Source organism: Polistes canadensis, unplaced genomic scaffold (assembly GCF_001313835.1).
Source record: "Polistes canadensis isolate GaletaPanama2010 unplaced genomic scaffold, ASM131383v1 scaffold_151, whole genome shotgun sequence".
Classification (NCBI taxonomy): domain Eukaryota; kingdom Metazoa; phylum Arthropoda; class Insecta; order Hymenoptera; family Vespidae; genus Polistes; species Polistes canadensis.
Genome location: NW_014569698.1, coordinates 82,411 through 102,519, shown reverse-complemented (window position 1 = coordinate 102,519; position 20,109 = coordinate 82,411). Strand labels below are relative to the sequence as shown.

General features: G+C 26.3%; 4 protein-coding genes across 4 annotated transcripts; 3 read left to right on the top strand and 1 right to left on the bottom strand.

The window, feature by feature from the left end:
* The first annotated feature begins 881 nt into the window (after positions 1-881).
* On the top strand, positions 882-4,804 carry LOC106788707. The gene is made up of 5 exons (XM_014752192.1): positions 882-2,300; positions 2,749-3,003; positions 3,127-3,253; positions 3,702-3,857; positions 4,668-4,804. Exons 1-5 carry the CDS (start codon positions 882-884, stop codon positions 4,790-4,792), a joined length of 2,082 nt encoding a protein of 693 aa, XP_014607678.1. The 3' UTR covers positions 4,793-4,804.
* Positions 4,805-7,287: 2,483 nt separating this feature from the next.
* Positions 7,288-9,332, top strand: LOC106788706 (circadian clock-controlled protein-like). The gene is made up of 4 exons (XM_014752191.1): positions 7,288-7,354; positions 8,359-8,739; positions 8,873-9,022; positions 9,177-9,332. Exons 1-4 carry the CDS (start codon positions 7,288-7,290, stop codon positions 9,323-9,325), a joined length of 747 nt encoding a protein of 248 aa, XP_014607677.1. The 3' UTR covers positions 9,326-9,332.
* A 161-nt stretch (positions 9,333-9,493) lies between these two features.
* LOC106788711 (protein takeout-like) lies at positions 9,494-14,544 on the bottom strand. Its single transcript, XM_014752196.1, has 6 exons — positions 14,142-14,544; positions 11,901-11,941; positions 10,878-11,080; positions 10,246-10,417; positions 9,881-10,030; positions 9,494-9,735 (listed from the first exon to the last, which is right to left on the bottom strand). The coding sequence occupies exons 1-6, from the start codon at positions 14,174-14,176 to the stop codon at positions 9,581-9,583; spliced, it is 756 nt and encodes a 251-aa protein (XP_014607682.1). The 5' UTR covers positions 14,177-14,544; the 3' UTR covers positions 9,494-9,580.
* A 2,930-nt stretch (positions 14,545-17,474) lies between these two features.
* Positions 17,475-19,413, top strand: LOC106788705 (the record flags this gene model as incomplete). The annotated part of the gene is made up of 3 exons (XM_014752190.1): positions 17,475-17,862; positions 17,914-17,945; positions 18,465-19,413. Coding segments are annotated over 3 exons (828 nt in total), but the record flags the coding sequence as incomplete, so codon positions are not given.
* Between the last annotated feature and the right edge of the window lie 696 nt (positions 19,414-20,109).

The window sequence follows — 20,109 nt, the reverse complement described above, 5'->3', positions numbered from 1 at the left end:
TATATTATAAAACTCGATCGGTAATCTTATTCTCAATATCATACTATAAGAAATCGATTGCCAATAAGGTACGAAATAATTCATTTATTAAATAAGAAAATTTTCTTTTTTCTAGCACAAATTTCTTACACATTTAATATTCGTATAAGAATGAATTAATTTGAAAGAAAAAAAAAAAGGAAAAAAGAATATAATCAGACAATTATTCTTCCAATAATTAAAATTCTAATTAATTACCTAGACATTATAGTGTGGAACTCGATCGATAACCTTGCTCTCTATATTGTGTAGTCGATTACTGCATGACTTAAGGAAACGATTTCCAAAAGATAAAAAAAAAAACGAGAATCTTTTGCTGACCAAGATCGACATGTCAAGAATGACTGGTCCATGGCCCAGTTAATATGCCCTTCCACGGTCTCCTATAAAAATACCTCGTAGTATCGAACACTTGCATTTAGTGTTTTTCTATCGCACGTACATCTTCTTCTTCTTTTTTTTCTTTCTTCTTCTTCTTCATTTCAATCGTGTTTTTACAAAATCATCGAAGGTACCGTTGATTATCAACAATCGAGGATTCAGAAATGTTCCTCGAGAGATCCATCGATAGTTTCGGTTGATCTCGTCGAGAGAACTAGAACACGTTATCCACAACCGTTCAAATTTATCTGCACAATTGTTTCAATAATATTATTAATTATTATTATCGTTACCATCGTATTTATGCTTATTTATAAACCTATCAACGTTTCGTTAGATTTAATCGATCATAAAATAATTAATTATTAAATTGAGAAAAAATTACAAATACTCGTAAATATAAAAGACAAATCTGACAATATTTCCTGATTTTGTAAGAAGAAATCAAATATACATACGAGATGTGGAAATATTTGAAAATATTTATCGGATTTTATCTGATAGTAATAACTAAATGTTCGTTATTGGAATTGTCACAATCCATGTGGAATAAATTTTTAGCTGGTGGTTTATCGAAAGTTGGCCAATTGGATCCACTGAGAGTTCCAATGGTAAAAGTTGATCAATCCGAAGGTAACACGAGTTACAGAATGGTGTTAAGGAATATCGAAATTTCAGGATTAAATGATTCGACCATAGAAAGTATTCACGTGGCTCGTGGAAAATTAAGATCGAATTTGAGCGATTTGGAAGCTGGTTTTGTAACTTACAGCGATCTCGGGGATCTCGAATCAATCAGATACAAATTTCACACGGTTGTTAATAACATGAGAAAAGAAACAAGAGACGTGGAGGTTGCTGCGAGTGCATTTAATTCGTCTAAATTTGAAAAAAACACCGAATATCTGCCACGATATTCGGATTCAATAAAAACCGCTGAAAGTAATTCTGATAATTACGAACAACAACAACAACAACAATCATCTCGTTTACAAGAACGCCGTTATCGAGAATCTCAAGAAAAGTTAGCCGAAGTTACAACAGATTCAGCTTATTTGAGAAATCTTAAAATCGAAGAAAGATTGGAGAGTCATCGTTCAACTGACGATAAATCGAAATATCCTTCAAGCGTTCACGTGATTTACGCCCAAAGTTCAAAGAACATGAAAATAAATCAAGAAACTTATCAAAAAGATAAAAACGAGCCGGATTGTTATGATTATTCTGATCCAAGGCAAAGTTCAAGATCGAACGGAGATCAAGGAAATTTTCAAACATCCAAATTAAATCCTAGTCATAGTGTAGATTTTCATGCATCAGCTTCGGATAACAAGGAAATTAAATTGCAACAACCAACTGAAAGAACAAGCGCATTCTTGTATGCCAATCAACGTAGGGATTATCAAAGAAATGGAAATGTTGGGGAAAATGTTCAACAGTCAACTGAAAGATCAGATTCATCGTATTCGACTGATCAACAACGTAGGAATTATCATCAAAGAAATAATAATGATGGAAGATTAGAACAATCAACTGAACGATCAGGTTTATCTTATAATGTTGAGCAACGAAGGGATTATCAAAGTAATAGAAATGAAGGAAGATTAGAACAATCAACTGAAAGATCAGGTTCATTGTATTATGCTGATCAACGTAAAGATTCTCAAGAAAGTGAAGGAAATGTTGAAGGAAAAATAAAAAGAATGTCTCAGAGATCGGAATCAATTAAAACGGCTGATCAAAGATTAGAAAATAAACCAGGTTACATTGATATTGTTTATGCAGATGAGAAAAATTCAAGTGGTGTTAAACGTTTTGGTAATATGAGATTACAGGCTAATCGAGAAACAAAAGTTTATGGATTTGAGGATGTTATGAAGGTATATTTATTTTTTTTATACGTATATATATTAATAAATGTGTGTAACAAGGAAATTGGACAGTTTAAAGAATTAGAACGTTATTTTGATCTAATTGAACGTTTCGTCCCTTCATCGGGACTTCTTCAGCAACTCGATCGTTATCGTTCAAAGTCTTTTACATATTTATGCAGACATACATTCTTATATATTATAAAATTAAACATCTACAATTTGTTATATCCTAAAAATCGTTATGTTGAGAAACATGCAATCAAACAAAACCATACAACAACAATATACATATAAACAAAAATAACAAATATAAAACAATAAACAAAAAAATATATATATTCTTTTTTAATAATTAATTCATTTTTTAGTTAGGATAATATATCGTGATGTATTTATATTGATAGGATATTTTAAATAATTAATTAGAATAAAATTTGATTATGTTTATTGATAGGATATTCGAGATAATAGAAGAATACTAGTTCATAATTTTACTGAAGGTGAATCATTAACAAAAAAGAACGATCGTGTAAGGGCAGCATTAGAAGCTAAAAGATTAAAGGATCTAGCAAGATACGCAGCAAATTATGAAGAAAGAGAAGGATACTTCGAAGAGGGTATGGAATTAATATATCATTATGGTGGAATGGGAAATGAATCAAAGGAAATTAAACGAGTTAAACGTGCTCATCCGGAGAATGATTCAGAGGTATAACATTATTAATTATTATTTATTATAATCTACTAGTTTAGATTTAATTATAAGTAACGGTAGTTGCATACAAAATATTCATACGTATAAAATAATAAAAAGAGATTTTTTTCACGCAAGGACGACGTGATGCACGTGATCATGCGAATACATGTGCCACTTCTTCGCATAAAGTCTGAATACATGCTCACGGGAAAAGTAGGAGAAGAAGTTTTAAGAGGGAACGGATTACTCGCTGGCAATTTCAGTAAGTTTTATAATTATATTATTATCTTATTTATAATTATTTAAAATGATATTTTTCATTTACACAATTTTTTTTTTTCATATATCATTATACTATACCTAAATATAATATGACAAATTTTTTTTAAATTAACAATTTAACAAAAAGAAAAAGATTTTATTAGATATATGAAAATTAATTCCGTAAATTACTAAAAAGGGTACCGAATTAATTTCTAAAAAAATCTAATATATTTGATAATTACTAGAGCATTTAATAAAAAAAAACAATATTCAAGGTAACAAAAATTACTTGACTTATAATTTACAATAAAATAATTATGATTAAACAAATTGAATTATATGATAAAACGTATTGAAATTCAATTACAAAATAACTTTCTTATTATTATCTTATTTTTTTGTTTTGTATCTTTTAATAATTAATTTTATATATTTATATATCATAGCCGAGCTTCATGGTGATTTTACGGTAGAATTGAAGAAAGGTACAAACGATTCGATGATAGTACGTGCAACCCGAGCCAAATTATCAGCAAAAGACAAAAAAATTGATCTTCAAGGAATGGACGAGGAAGGACCAGTAAAATCAATCTTAACACAAGGTAACGGTTCGGTCGATGTGAATAAAGTGAAAAGGAAATTCCAGAAATGAAAGTTCGTTGAATAGCTAGCTCGTGCTCGATGTAAACGTTGATATATCGATTATCGAATGGAAATCCTATACGGTTGTGACTCGTACAACGAACTACATGAAACGTCTATTACGCGAGCTAATAATTACGTAATTTTCATCTATGTATGTGATACTTACGTACACTTTTGTAGATATATATTTACGTACATGTAATACTTATGGAGAGACATAGAAAAAGTTTCTTCCTTCATGTACATACATGTGAAATTTATTTCGTCAAGATTTCTTTTGCCTATTTTCGAAATTACTACTTTTCGTCGCGACCGAATTAATTATTTCGAATAATTAATGCGAGAGGGCCTTTATTTTCTCTTGTTTTGATGCAGATTACAAACAAAAAAATATATATATATATATATATTTATTTGCGTGAAAAAGGTATTTATTTTTTTAAATAGAAAAATTGATGCAGATTACAAGCAAAAAAATATATATATTTATTTGCGTGAAAAAGGTATTTATTTTTTTAAATAGAAAAATTGATGCAGATTACAAGCAAAAAAATATATATATTTATTTGCGTGAAAAGGGTTTTTTTCTTTTTTTTTTTTTTTAAATAGAAAAAGAAATAAAGAAAAAACGCTAAAAGATTCGCTAGGATCGACCTTCAAAGTAAAAGTCTTTTACTTATATCAAAAGTGGATTTTAATGATACATCATCGCAACAAAGTAAGAGTTTACTTAATCATTTATTTATATTTAACTTTCTTTCAAATAGGATTAATGGCTGCCGAAGCAGTTGCAGCAATGCTTGCAGATGACTTGACAACGAAGGCACTAAGCGAAAAAACAGCCGATGCAATGGTATACCGAATGTATAATGATCTTCCAATGATTAATTAATTATGACTACGACACATATAAAGGTTCTGTTTTTTTTTTTTATTACTATTATCATTACAATTACTCAACATTACTCTACGCGTAATTATTATTATTATTATTATTATTATTTGCTTATTAATTTCGTATTAATTAATCTTTGACTTTTTTTAGCATTTTATTTATATTTATTTATTTATTTATTTATAATTAATAATAAATCTTACTCGTATTATATACAAATTTAATCAAAAATTCATATAAACTTACGAAGAGAATTAATTTTTTATTGGAATAAAATTTGCATAATATTCAATACATATTTAGTTACGTCATGTCGTTCTTTTTGGTTTATTTAACAGCTACTTAGATTCACACACACATTTGCATTAATTTGCATGTGTATAACTTCTTTTTTGTTTTCAATTTATTACGTATTAGTATTAATATATAATCTATATCATATTTAAATATTTTATTATTAATAATATCTAGTGCTTCAGTTTCATTAATATGTACAAAATACATTGTACATTATTATTATTATAGGTATTGTTCTCATGGTAAAACAAAATATTCATAACACAGAAATATATCATATTAAAAGAAGAATTTTGTTCTAACCAATAAAAAGAAACTTATATTAACGTATGTATTTATTTCAACTAATTATTGATAACTAATTAACTAAGTATATATATATAATTACGTTATCAAGTATGAAAGAATAATCTAACAATTTGATCGTCAAATGAAATGATATTATCATCTAATTAGAATTAGCCAAGTGAAACGATATATATATATATATATGTAATATTTATAATAGATATTTAAAAAAGGATGTGCAAAGAACATACGAACTATAGTGAAGTACATACAACTTGAATGTATCTACTAGTATCTTTTGAAATCGTATTACGCAGGAAACGATTGCGTAGAAGGACATTAAGGTGATTAACTTAATACCCGTCGACATACAGTGATCATTATAATTTTCAAACAATGTTCAAAGGATAAAAAAAAATGATGAATTGTGCAATATGTCATATGGGGAAAAAAAAATTTCTCTTCTCCTTTAACGTATCGCCAAAATTTGTCTTATATATACAAAAATTTCTATACATGTATCTTGTGTATTAATTTTAACTAACAAATTTATCATCTCAACGTATTAACATAATTTTCTTTCTAAAAAAAAAAAAATTTATTTACATATATATATATATTTTCTAAGCGTCTAATTTAAATAAACTTTCATCCTATCGAAATTTTATTTTGATATATGTATATCTATTTTAATTTTTCGCGATTTCTTTGGAATAATATGAAATATTAAATATGAGATGTGTGTGTTTCACAATATGACAAATCAATTCGTACAAATCGTAAGCAAGTTTTAACGCTTTCGCTGTGGTCTTTACCCCTTTCACGAACGAAGAAAGTTGTTGTAATCTTGGCTCGATGATCTCGCTACTATCGATTTATCAGGAAAGAAAATTATAACCTTACAAATTCCACCGACGCGAACTCTTTTGCAAGAGTTCAAAATAAAAAATTAAATATAATAATCGAAAAACATTGGAGATACATATATTCCACCAATTTATATATCCGTTAAAACACAAAACACAAAAATTATTGGAAATTACGATTGATCAAAACTTTCTAGAACGATGAACGAATATGCGAACGTATGGAAATAATTCTTATTTTTTTTTTTTTTTTTTTTTTTTTTCATTTCTTTTCTTTTCTTTTCATCTTTTCTTCTCATTTTTATTTTATTTGAAAGTATACGTGAGATCACGATCAGGTAGTAATTAAATTTATCTCCTAATTTCTTATATAATTGTTCAATTAAAAAAAAAAAAAAGAAAAAATAAAAAAATGAAAATAATTAATAACGGTCGATTAGAATTATTTATCGAAGCGTATAAAAATGATGATCAATAATGTTTCTCTCTCGCGATAGAAATAATTATTAATTTATCATTTTAATAAAACATCATTATATTATAGATAAATATATATATATATATAATAATGATAATAAATATAAAATAATAATAATTAAATCTCGAAATATAAAATTGTGATAATCCAAAACAAAACAAAAGAAAAATTAATATTATAAAAATGACAAATAATGTTATACGTTTAAATAATGAAATAATTTAAACGAGATAAAGTGGTTTATTTATCACAAATTAATAGGAACTTGGTTACGGCCCTGACAGAGTTTAAAAAGGAGCCATTCTACCATGATAAATTTACTATTGCGCTGAGTGGGGCATTATATACCTGGAGAAAGTCTACTTAGTTTATATATACTCGTGCACAGGGGCCATCGTACGCATTTTCAATATCGCTCTCGCTAATTGTGATACTCATATATATATATATACACATATACATATACATATAGACAGATAAATATACGGGAGAACGATCCAAGAGATCCAAATTCACCTGGACCAAAGATCTTTATAGATCATCGTTAAATTCTTCATAGAAGGATGACAATACTCGTAGGATTATTAACAATTTTTGCGATCTCATCGAGTATCGTACAAGCCGAATTACGTAAGTAACATTCATAAATATTATTATATATATACATTTTTTTCTATTTGTTCTATTTTATATTGAAATAATTTAACGATTCTCATAAGAGAAAATAGTTAAATACATTTGTTCTTTTGTATGTGTGCCAATAGATTGTAAGAATTTTTTTTGTTTTAAACTATTGTGATAAGAACGGAAATTACCCCCCTCCCCCTCCCACCTACACACCGTTCGAACTCGTAAAAAAGAGAAGAGTAATAAAAATAAATTACACTTTTCATTTTATGTTCGATGATTTTTGTACACGTGTCATTACTAAGGTGTCATTTTAATTTATTACAACATTTTCAAAATATAACATTTTGTAATAGTTTTAGTATGAATTTTATGAATTCTTAACATTTCGTTTACAACTCTCTTTTTCTTTTCTTCTTTTTTGTATTGTTTTATCGAGACGTAAATGTGTGAAGAATGATCGAAAGAAAAATCGTATAATTTTGAAAGTTTTTCTTCTAATTCAGAATAGTACCCATAGGCGTTCCTTTCTAGCAGACGTCACTTTACATTCTAGGTTGAACGATAGAAAAACTCTAATTGCAACATAGTACACATTTGCATATATTGCAAATAAGTTTCTCGTTGATATTTATCCATGTGAATGTTAACGTTCATGAATGCACGTATTATAATACACGAGTAACCAATGATTAACTGTTTCTACGCAAATAATTATAACACACTTTGATTGAAGAAATAACAAAAACAAAAAAAAAAGAAACTTTAATATATTATAATACAAAAAGAACACTGTCACACAAACATTTTCAACTAACAATATCACTTTCTACGTTCACTTTCGATATTTAGGCTATGATGAATAATAATGCGTTTTATTGAGATGCAATTCATCATTTTTTTTTTCATTTAAACATTGAAATCCTAAGAAATAAATAATTGATAATAAAAAAAATCACACACAAGACGCGTATTTAATATTAATTTAATAATAATTATTATTTCAGCTCCGGGTGTAACGGCATGCCCAAAAACAACGGATCTTCAAATTTATAACAAATGTGTATTAAAACAATTGGAAGCTATTGTACCATATTTAGCTAAAGGTATACCGTCCTTGAAATTACCGCCATTGGATCCACTTTTATTACCATCTCTAACAGTAGATAGAAATTTAGAAGCGCTTAAGATCAAGGCCAACATGAGCCAAATTCGCGTTTACGGTGCTACGAATTTTTTGGTAGAAGAACTTAAAGCAAATCCGCATGATTTAACGGTTATGATAAAGGTACAATTACCTCACGTTCATGTAAAGGGTGATTACGATGTTCATGGTAGATTATTGTTATTACCATTAAACGGTGCTGGCAGTTTCAAAGGAAATTTCAGTAAGCTCGTGTTTTTTCATTTATTTTATCAAAAAATATACAAATATTACAATAGATAATACTACTCTCTATATTTTGCTTTTTCTTTTTTTTTATTTATTTATTTATTTATTTATTTGATTTCGTATTTTAGCTAATACTGAGGCAATAGTTAACGCACAAGGTAAAGAAGTTACCGACAAAAATGGTATACAAAGATTGGAGATTGATAAATTAAATACCAAAATTCGTGTTGACCATGGAAATATTAAATTGAAGACACCACCTTCTCATACCGTTGCTGGTAATTATAAATTTGTGTTATTAGAATTATTATTAGAATATTCGAATTATTTATATATATATTAAATTATATTATATATTTCATTATTATTTTTCTCGTTTAAAAGTAAAATGTTTTTCTACACTATTTATTATTATTATTATTATTATTTTAGCGGACGCAGCAGCAACGTTCTTCAATTCTAATCCACGATTAGTACTTGACATAGCAAGTCCTATCATCGAGGACACAGCTGCAACTATTAGCAATGCTTTAGCAACTCGTGCACTCAGTGTTCTTACCAGAGCTGAATTGGTGCCCTGATTCATCATTTTTTTTTTTCATTTCTTCTATAATAAGTATGATTAGAGATATATATACATATATATATATATATATATATATATATTTATAATTGTTATATTGTTTATGAATAGTTCTTATTCGTAAAAGTAATCAAAGTACTGGTGAATATCGTAAAATGCCAATATGTTCAATCTCATTTTTCATTAATTAATTTATTAATTGAACGTATAATATTAAATTTCACATAAATTTCTAAATTTTTTTAGAATTCAATTATTTTTCTGGAAATAGTTCTTCGTACGTAAAATTTTCGACAATTTTATTCGCACTATTGGTTAACACAGCAGATAATGATTTTTCCAATTCTGGCTTGATCTCTTCTATAAATAATTCGCTATTGCTATTGATGATATCATTACTGATTTGACCTAAATCAAAAAAAGATACAAAATCGTTGATCATTTCTTCTTAATTTTCATTTGTATATGTGATTATTCTTCATGTTAATTTAAATAATAATGACGATGACGATGATATTATTGTTATTTTAATTTTATTTCATTTAATTCTTACCTAAAAGTCGATCGCCATTGAATAAATTTTTCAGTACAACTTTCGCGTCACCAATTCGTATGTTTATTTTCATATTGTCGAAATGTAAGTAAACGTTATTGTTACGAGAAATTTTCTGTGCTTTCATGAAAATGTCCGAATCGTAGTTATCTGTAAAATAAAAAGATATCATGATATTATATCGATTGTTTAAAAAAAAATTCATGATAAATAACGATTTAGTTATGGCATGTTTTAAGTGTGACTATCTTTTTAAATAAATTCGTTCATCCGATCCCTATATGGGTCGATTGTTCATAGTGATCCTTTACATGAATGACTCGTATATAATTTGTTACTAACAAAAGGGATGAAATATAACGTACGGAAGCTGCCTTCTAAATCACCCTGTCCAGAAAGTTCCAACAAAAGTAATTTAGCATCTATTTGATATTTTCCTTTAAAAGTGAGCGATGGAAATGCTACTTTAAAAGTGAATATGAGGTCATCGGTATTTGCTTTCAAATCTCGTACAACAAATTTTGATGGTCCCCATACCTATAATAAATAATAAAATTAATTATTATTATTATTTATAATTTCTTATTTTTAGAAAAAGTTATAAGTTCGTCAATTTTTTGATATATTAATTTAACTATTGATACACAGAGACTCAATATTTTTTTTTTTACATTTATTACTTGTGTCAATTAATGAACAATTTGAAATATTAATAAAATATATATTTATGTTTTTGTCTTGTTACGCTGGGAGTTTCAAATATTAACACCATAAAGAATGATTTGTCTTAAATTAAATGTTATCATTGAATAAACCATGTTTTCTAATCTCTCATCTCTATTTGAAAAATTATTTTAATTATATCAGATATAACTGATTGAGTGTTTAATTACAAATTGACAATTTGAAAATAATAACTTTTGATAAAAATATTTAATATATATATATATAATAATTATCGATTAAAAATAAATATTAATTAGAATGTAGAATTTACTTGAATATCAGTTAGATTGATGTCGAGTCTGGCAGTATTGGGTCCTCTCAACAATCGAATTTCATTTAATTTAAATGGTTCGAATGGTGGAACTTCAAGTTCTGGAATTCCTTCAGTTAATTTTTCACGAAGTTGGTTGATCGAATTCTCAATACAATCATTTATGTTTGGATCGTGTTTTTTACATACTTTTATGTATGGTGCTGCAAACATAGTAATGTTAAAACGAAGTTACGTAGAATATCTGCGCATTAAGAACAACATTTATATAATACTTATCAAAAACAAACTCATTAAATGCAACCTTGCGATGAATAATATTAATCATTCAAATTCATTATTCATAATTTCTTTTTTCCTATATTTTTTTTTTTTTACCAAAGTCATAAATCAGAACTCTCATCTCTCTCATTGCAATATAAAATGAAAATAGTATGTTATACGTTAATTTGTATTTTCAAAAAACAAATTAAAATAAGAAAAAAATAATGATTAATTAGAAGCTTTTTTCTCTGGTTTATAGATTTAAAAGATATTTTTAAAATTTTCATTCTCTTCGTAGCATTTTGATATACCTATCAAACATCCTTTTAAACATAAATATTGTAATAAACTTTATTCTTATGTTGTTACGAGAATAACAAGATTTTTAAATGTTACATCAAAGATAATGACAAGAGTTATATTATGATAAATGGAACATTTCTAATCATCTATGTAGAAAAATGATCAATTGTACAACTCTTTGCATCAGATGCAAGATTGATATTAAGGTCATCTTCATGACACTAATAATTGACGAGTTAGCCACATCATTTAGATAATTTTTATGAATAATGATTGCCCCCCCTCCCCCTCCCCATTGTGCTGTTACTATTGTAATATTTACATATATAGAGAAAGTCCATTAGCTGGTTATTATTATTTGCGGTCAAGTTTCCTTGATTATTTCAAGATAATTTTCTATTGTTCTTCTTTGATTTTGTTTGTTTTTTTTTTTTGTTTTTTTTAAATTATACTTACGTATTGCACAGAAGACATCCCTGAATAAAGTCAATACAAAACTGGAACAAATGAAAAATATTTATAAAATATACGTATACACGTGTGCTTACATTTCCCGCGTGTATATCAACAATATTTCAATTTGATTTTCTTATATTATTTAAAAAAAAAATACTTAAATATTTGTTTTAAAATCATGAAATAAATCTCGAAACAAAATTGTATTGTTTGTACGTTTTATGTTTAGTAATTAAGTTGTTGTCACTTTAATTCTTCCTCTCTCTCCTTTATGGGTTCGAATAATTTCTCTATTAACATTTTTATTTTTAAAACAAAGACATTTGTTTTTCGGGCGAGTCAACTGATCCATTTGAGTATTAGCAATCAAACTTGAATATATATAATAGAAACGTGTTTATTTCAGGCACATGTTGTAATCCAACGTGACATGGCTGTTGATTGATATTTGTTTCTTTTTTTGCATACTAATTGTATAAGACAAACAGAAAGTGATTTTATAATTTTATAATACTTTCCTTTTCAATATCTAATCAATTTATAATATGATTATCATAATAAATAATATTATATAAACATCATCATTTAATTTATATATGTTATTATTATATCATGAAGATACATATAACGACTAGCTCAATGAAATGTATAATATAATTAATTATATAACAAGATCTATCATCGTAACATTCATACGTTATTTATATTATTACCTTGAGAAGATCAACAAAATGTATTTCTATTTTTCTTGGAAAACTTTGAATATCTTACATATTTTAATAAAATACTATAATTATTCAAACTAGTTTTATTATACATATATATATATCTAATTTAATATGTTGCAATATAAATTGGAATAATCTCAAGGAATATTCTAATTTATTACATACGTATTATAATAAACTAATTAAAAATACTCAGTTTTTCTTTTTTTTATGCTTTTTATTACAAAATCTTTTTATTTCTTTAAATCAGAGAAAGATAATAGGTTTAATGGTTTCTTGTATGTTACAAAAGTATTTATATTGAAAAATCGTATTAGAAAACTATTATGCAGTGATGTTAATGCAAATTAAATAACACAATCAGAGAGAGAGTAATTAGTATAATCGATCTTCGCGTGTGTTTAAGTATACATATATATGCAAAAATAGAATTGATGGAATTTATAATTTTAGTAAAAGTTACATAACAACTATGAGTCGTAACAACTTACATTGAGGGAGTTTGGCTAAATAAAAAACTATAGACATTGATTACCTGCGTGTTGTAATATATACGTGTGTGAATATTTATATGATAATGATACAAAAGTAACAAATTTTATCTTTCTTAGTATAATCGTTTCATTTATTCTGATCGTACGTAAGCTATTAAAATCAATCAATTTTTTTTATTGTTTAGTTATTATTAAAGTAATAAAGATCAATTTGTTATATTTAAATAATCGATCGATATTTTACAAGCATAAGGAAAAATATTCGCTAAGTATTTGTTAAAATACATTTTACTTGTTAAATATTTTTCATTTGTAGCAACTTGGAAAAAACAATTCGATCTTTAGCATTTAATTACGATTTAATTTGTATCATTAACACTTACATTTGCATTGACGTCATCTACTACCATTTTCCTTTACATGTTTCTTTCCTTTTTTTTTTTTTTTTTTTTCCGATTCCACGAGGAAAAGGTCAGGGAACGATTTTTATCTCGCCGATCCGATCGTCTGACAATTTTTTTATTATTATTATTTTATTCATTACAAATCAATAAAACGAGTTTTATAATTAACATTTAAAAATAATCTAAAGTAATATATTAAAGAATTACTTTTATATATTTCCTGTGTATTTTTCATTTTTTTTCATATTCGCGTTCAACTTTCATCGATTTCTCGCGATCATATAAATCAAATATTATATTCCATCGAAATCTAACGTAAAATTGTTAACCGCAAAAAATAAATAATGTACGCGCCTATAGTAACTAAATAATCCTTAAAAAGGATTTAAAAAAAAATAAAAAAAACAGACAACAACAACAACAACAAAATAAAACGCAAGGAATTACAAAATTGTTTAAACAAATCGTTAATAAAAAAATCATCATCATCATAAATAAATACCTAAGAACGAAAAATAAAAAATATTATAATATAATTATAATAATAATAGTAATATAATATAATGTGTAAAATTACAAAAAAAAAAGAATGCAGGTGTATAAAAATAAACGTACCAGAGTCCGATGAAAACATTGACACAACGAACCATTGTGAAAAACTGTGATCCAAATTTGTACAATAAAAATAATAATAATCACGTGAATGATCCCTCCGAAAACTAATTAAACAAAAAACAGTATTAAATGATCACTTAATGAACGAACTAAATCGATCGATCGATCGATCGATTTGTACGCAAACGTTTCAAAGATGATAATGATGATCCTCCTACTGTCTACCGTACTAGTAGTAACATCATAGTATGTGTAGAAGGCAGGACACACACAGCACTTGTAATTCTTGCTCTGTTACATTCAAACACACTTGATTACCTCGTGCTACTTGATGGCTATTGGTTCATATCTGTTGTATCCCGCCTAACTATAAGAGAATGTACATATTACTAACAAGAATTGACTTTTTCATCGATCCCCTCTATCCTATATCTCCCCCTATCTCATATTTTACCCTACCCCACCCTGCCATATTAATTCTTTTCATTTTGTTTTAGTTTTTAATTTTAAATTCATTCATTCACACGAATGTTCTTCTTTCTCTCTTTTATTTTTCTATTTTTTAAGAGTTTTTGTTTTTTTTTTGTTTTTTTTTACAGTATCGTTTAATATATTCGATTTTTGTGTTTTATTAAATTAATGATTTAAATTTTATTCTTATTATTATTCCTTTTATCTTTCCCCCTCCTCACACCCCATTCTCTCATACTGCAACATTTGTAAAACAATTTTGTTGTTGTTGTTTATTTGTTTTTCTTCATACGAATACTCTCTCGTTCATCAATTTATTTATTTTTCTTTGCCCAATTATTTGAAATCATTTTATATACGGATCATTCAATTATTTAATGTTAAATCAATGATTCATTTTTTTTCTTTTATTAACGTGCATATATTTTTAACTTCAAATAGGATCCTTCTTTAATATTTTAATTAAATCATATTTCCTTTAGAAATGAAAAGTACTGTGTTTCTTAGAAACGTAACTTGTAATTTATTTGTAACGAGAGAAGAAGCAAAGTAAAAGGATAGAAAAACGGTTTCTCCAATAGACTTTCTATTTCTCGCTAAGTACGAATGCCATTTCTGGCATTAGAAATACAAGAAAATGGATTAGCTCATTACGAAGGAAGATGTTAGATCTCATTGACCTCTTAAATGGGAGTCAATAGCGTTTGATCATTCTGATTATTAGATCAGTATAATAATAATATTACAATTCTAATTGCTAATACCACATTATTTTTTCTCAGCGGTTTTTAACCTGATACTTCATCGATATTCATAAGATTAATATTTATTTGGTTTACATTTTTGTGTTCTTTTTTCTAATATTGTAATTAATATGGTGTAAAATTTGTAAACGATGCACGTGAATATTTTGTAAAATAATAATAATAATAATAATGTATAATTTTATTCGCTGATATTATATATTAATATTTTATCAAAAATGTATATTAATCACATTTATCTAAAAGTATTAAAAGAGTTATTTTATAAATTGATATATAGATCTCTTCACAAAATGTAACATATATTTACAAGAAAATTTTCAACATTCTTTATTGAACAAAGATAGGATCAAAGTTTCATAATTTTGTGTATCTCATTCCAATTTATAATATTAATACTTAGCACCTGTGTGTGTATAAATAATATCAGGTCGGATAAAACAATTTTTTGTAATATTTTCATGCAAATGTGAAACAAGTTTTTTTCTGTTTTTTATTTTTTGGTGTTTCTTTTTTCATATTTAACATTCGACATTATCTTTTAAATGGTTTAAAACTATTTCGTCCACGATGTTTAACTGCTCATCTATATCACGACTATTAATGTGCCAATCTATTTAAATTTTCTCCAATGGATTCTTCATTCGACTCTTCGAATTATTTTTTGATCAATCAAAGTGTGATGCAACTTTGACATTTTAATTTCTAGTTTGAAAATCCTTGAATCAACTTTGTAATCCCGCCATCGCGTTTATAATAAACTTAATCGATCTTTTTATCAACTGACACGTATTCTTGCTTGCTTGCTTTTTTTTTTTTTTTTATCTTTATTTGAAACGAAATTTCAAAATATATCCGTATTTTTTCTGTATTTTTTATACATCCTCAAAACGCAATAATTATTAACGAATATCACAACGTTTATTTCTTTTTTTTTTTTTTTTTTTTTTTTCTTAATTACTATATTATTTTTCAACTGTCAAATGCAAGCAAGTATTTGAGCAAGATTCGATTAATAAATATTACGATACAATTATGGAATTTTGAAGTTATCTATCAGAAAAATTGGAAAAAAAAGAAAAACTTTCCTCCCACCAACCTCACCTTAAATCGAATAATTATTATTGTTATTGAATATGTGCAATTATTATTATCCGATAGTAATAATTAGTATCATCGTTACATATGTATAATAACAAAAAAATCAGAGTATGTGTTCTTAAAGACATATGTCAGGAAAATACGAGGAAACTTATTTCCCCAATCCAATAATAATAGTTATTATTACACTCGTACATTTAAAAATGAGTTCGTAATCAAGTGTATGACGTTAATGAAAATTCAAATAGACTGAAATAAAAACAAGAAAAGGAAGGAAAATAATATAGAAAATTAGATTAATTTGACACATATATTTGATCTTATGTATACTTAAAGTTATAAAAAAGAATGAGAATAAAGGTAAATAGATAAAAAAAAAAAGAAAAGAAAAGCAAGTGAAAATTATACGAGGTATACAATTTTTTTTGTAAAAATCATTACTTCGATGATAAAAAAATATCGGTTAAATTTTCCAAGATGTATATATATAAAGAAAAGATAAATAGCAGAGCTTACAGTCTACTTACACTTCTTAATACGCGTTGACTTATATGTTCTCTCTTTTTCATTAAGAAAAACACTATTCGGGCATCTCGTTATATAATTCTTAATTAGAAAAGTATTATCGCGAAAAATGTTCGTAAAAATTGGTATCTTTCTTCTTTTGATTACTATCGCGTCGTCGAAAATTCGTGAGTATTTGTACCAAAAAAATACGAACAGATTTTTAATCGAATGAATATATCGTCGACGATGAACGATTTTATTGTTTTCTTATATTTTTCATTTAATTATACATTCCGAAATATTTTCTCGTTAGACAAAGATAATCAATGAGAAAAGTTTTTTTCAATTAATTTATTATATTACACTTACCATTATTGTTTTTTTTTGTTCTCGTGTGTAATCGTCGTTAAAAAAAGAAAAAGAAAAAAAAAGAAATGTGACGGATAAAAAAAGTAAAATTTTATTAACTGCAGTGTGAAATATAAACAAAATAATATTTTTCGTATTTTATATAGCACCGTACATTCACGTATGCGGTCTAAGGAATCCAAAGGTACAGGAATGTTACATGAACAGCATAATTGCACTTCGTGAAAAGCTATCAGAAGGGATACCAGAATTAAATGTCCCACCGACTAAAGCTTTGGTATTCAATAACATCTCGTTTATAAATCAAACTGATTTGTATATAAATTCGAAAAAAGTGATTATTTATGGGGTAGAAAATTTCATGGTAAAAGAATTTAACATCGATTTAAAGAATCAACGTTTGTATACCATTTTCGAATATAATTTTTTAAAACTCGACGCTGAATGTGATTTTAACATTAAAATTTTAATACCCATTAATGGAAAGGAACAAATTATCGTGACCACATGTAAATATTTCTAATACTTTATCATATATTTTTCCTTTACGGGTGTAAAAGTCAAGAGACAGTTTATTGGTGTACGAGGATGGGTTGACAAATTTTGAAGTCTCAAAAGAGGAACAAACTTTTCTTTTCTCTTTTTATATTTTTTGTTTTTTTTTTTTTTTTAATAAAAATTAAATCAACTGAGAAATAATAGATTGTATTTACGTTAGGGACTCAAAACTTTTTAACCCATCCACGTAATTATTTCTAAACTATCGTTTATTGATTTTTCTTTATTTCTTCTTCTTCTTCTTCTTCTTTCAATGTTTCTTTTCTTTTTCTTTTCTACAAATTTATTTTTGTACAACATTTTCCAATGTTATTTAACATTAAAATTATCGACAACTCAATTCTAGCTTATTCTATCAAAAAAGAAGAGGGAGGTATTGAAGAAAAAAAAAAAAACAAAAAAGATATAAATTCTTTAAAAATTGCTACAAGAGTCGTATACAAATTTTTCCAATATAAAGTACAAAAGTATTTCAATTGTTTAACAATTTCTAGAATATTTGTGAATAATTAAAAAACCTTTATGACCAATAATTTTTCGACCGATTCGATAGTATCGTCTAATGTTAAACATTTGCAAAAAAAAGAAAAAAAAAGGAAAAGAAAAGAAAAGAAAAATACGAATAAACAAAAAAAGGAATTATTTTGCAGATAACGTTACACTAACCATAAATTTACATTTCGAAATTATGAAGAAGGATGATAAAAAGTTTATATACTTTGATTCGTTAAATGCTAAAATCAACATAGCGGACCTAGATACAAATATTAAAAAGACAGCTGCAAACAAGAACTCCGTCATAGGAATCGCAATCAACGCGATTCTGGGAACCAACAAAGCTGATATTATTCGCGTTATTGTACCGAACATTGAGAAGGGTATCTCAGATAATCTATTCAATATCGCCAACAATATAGTTAGAAATTTCGAATATGACGAACTTTTCCCTGATCAAGAATAAATTTACGATTTTTCTATTTATCCCTTGTGATCTTTCATTTGTTTTTTTTTTTTTTGGTTTATACTAATCGACTCGTCTCTTTATTTATCTTATTCGATTATTTTGTTAATATATTAAAATAATGACAAAAAAAAAAAGAAAAACCGTCGAGGAGGAAGGCGTGTTGGTTTTTTTAATTTGATCAAAAATAAAAAGAACATTGTTTTGTATTCTGACCTTTTTTTGTGTCGCCTATTTATTATACTATACCTTTCCTTGAATTTGTTTTTTTTTTTTACCATATTGCTTTCTTGATCGCAGTGCGATTTATATTTTTAAAATAGATAAAAAAAAGAAAGGAAAATAATGGGAAGAAATAATAATTGAAAATAAAGATAAAACAGGACACATGACGGTACAACGTTCACTAACGTATAAACTATTAATTAGAAACGGCTAAAGCATTAATGCAATAGTATGGATAATGCATCGTAATTGTTAAGACCTTGGTTTTATCGTTAACGAGAAGAGTTATTTATGCGTGCATTACAAAAAAAATAAATCACTTTTTCTTTTAACAAATCGTTCAGTTACTTTCTGAATCACAGACCTTGTTCGGATAATATTAACTGAAAAAAAATAAATAGTAATGAATAAATAATTACTATTTTGAGATATGTGTGTTAAAATATTAATTAAATATATTTAAATGATTTTTACCTTTTCATTATTTTTCTCCTACTACAGTTTTCGATCGAACTGCAAAACTGCTAACGGTAAGTATATAACCTTTATCCCAACGTTATTTCAAACTATACATTTTTATATATATATATAAAAGAAAAGAATTATTTTATTAAACGAATATAATAAAATTTTTGGGTTACATTTAACGTTAAATTGCTTTATTCGGTATGTTGCGTCTCAGAGGCATTAAAATCTACAAAGTTATAAATTATATTGACTATTCTCGTATAATGAATATACATCTGTTTATAATAATCTACCTATCGACCAGAGTATGCGTGTTGTATTTTATGTTTGCTAACTAGCTAGACGTTGATGAAGTTCAGTATCCATTTCTTTTCTTTCCTTTTCTTTTTCTTTCTTTAATTCTTTTCTTTTCTTTTGGTTTTTGAAAATAAGGCCAAGGACTTTAAATGCACGTCGATAAACATCCGTAAAAATAAAATTAACATATACACATCAAGATCTATATAAATATATTAAACATATTCTATATATATATATATATATA

Coding starts and splice junctions, on each gene's coding strand:
- LOC106788707 (XM_014752192.1), top strand. CDS start 882: ATGTGGAAATATTTGAAAATATTTATCGGATTTTATCTGATAGTAATA. Junction 3,004..3,126: donor ATCCGGAGAATGATTCAGAG/GTATAACATTAT, acceptor TTTTCACGCAAG/GACGACGTGATGCACGTGAT. Junction 3,254..3,701: donor ATTACTCGCTGGCAATTTCA/GTAAGTTTTATA, acceptor TATATATCATAG/CCGAGCTTCATGGTGATTTT.
- LOC106788706 (XM_014752191.1), top strand. CDS start 7,288: ATGACAATACTCGTAGGATTATTAACAATTTTTGCGATCTCATCGAGT. Junction 7,355..8,358: donor TATCGTACAAGCCGAATTAC/GTAAGTAACATT, acceptor TTATTATTTCAG/CTCCGGGTGTAACGGCATGC. Junction 9,023..9,176: donor ACCTTCTCATACCGTTGCTG/GTAATTATAAAT, acceptor TTATTATTTTAG/CGGACGCAGCAGCAACGTTC.
- LOC106788711 (XM_014752196.1), bottom strand. CDS start 14,176: ATGGTTCGTTGTGTCAATGTTTTCATCGGACTCTG. Junction 11,942..14,141: donor AATGTTTTCATCGGACTCTG/GTACGTTTATTT, acceptor CATTTGTTCCAG/TTTTGTATTGACTTTATTCA. Junction 10,418..10,877: donor TCAATCTAACTGATATTCAA/GTAAATTCTACA, acceptor TATTTATTATAG/GTATGGGGACCATCAAAATT.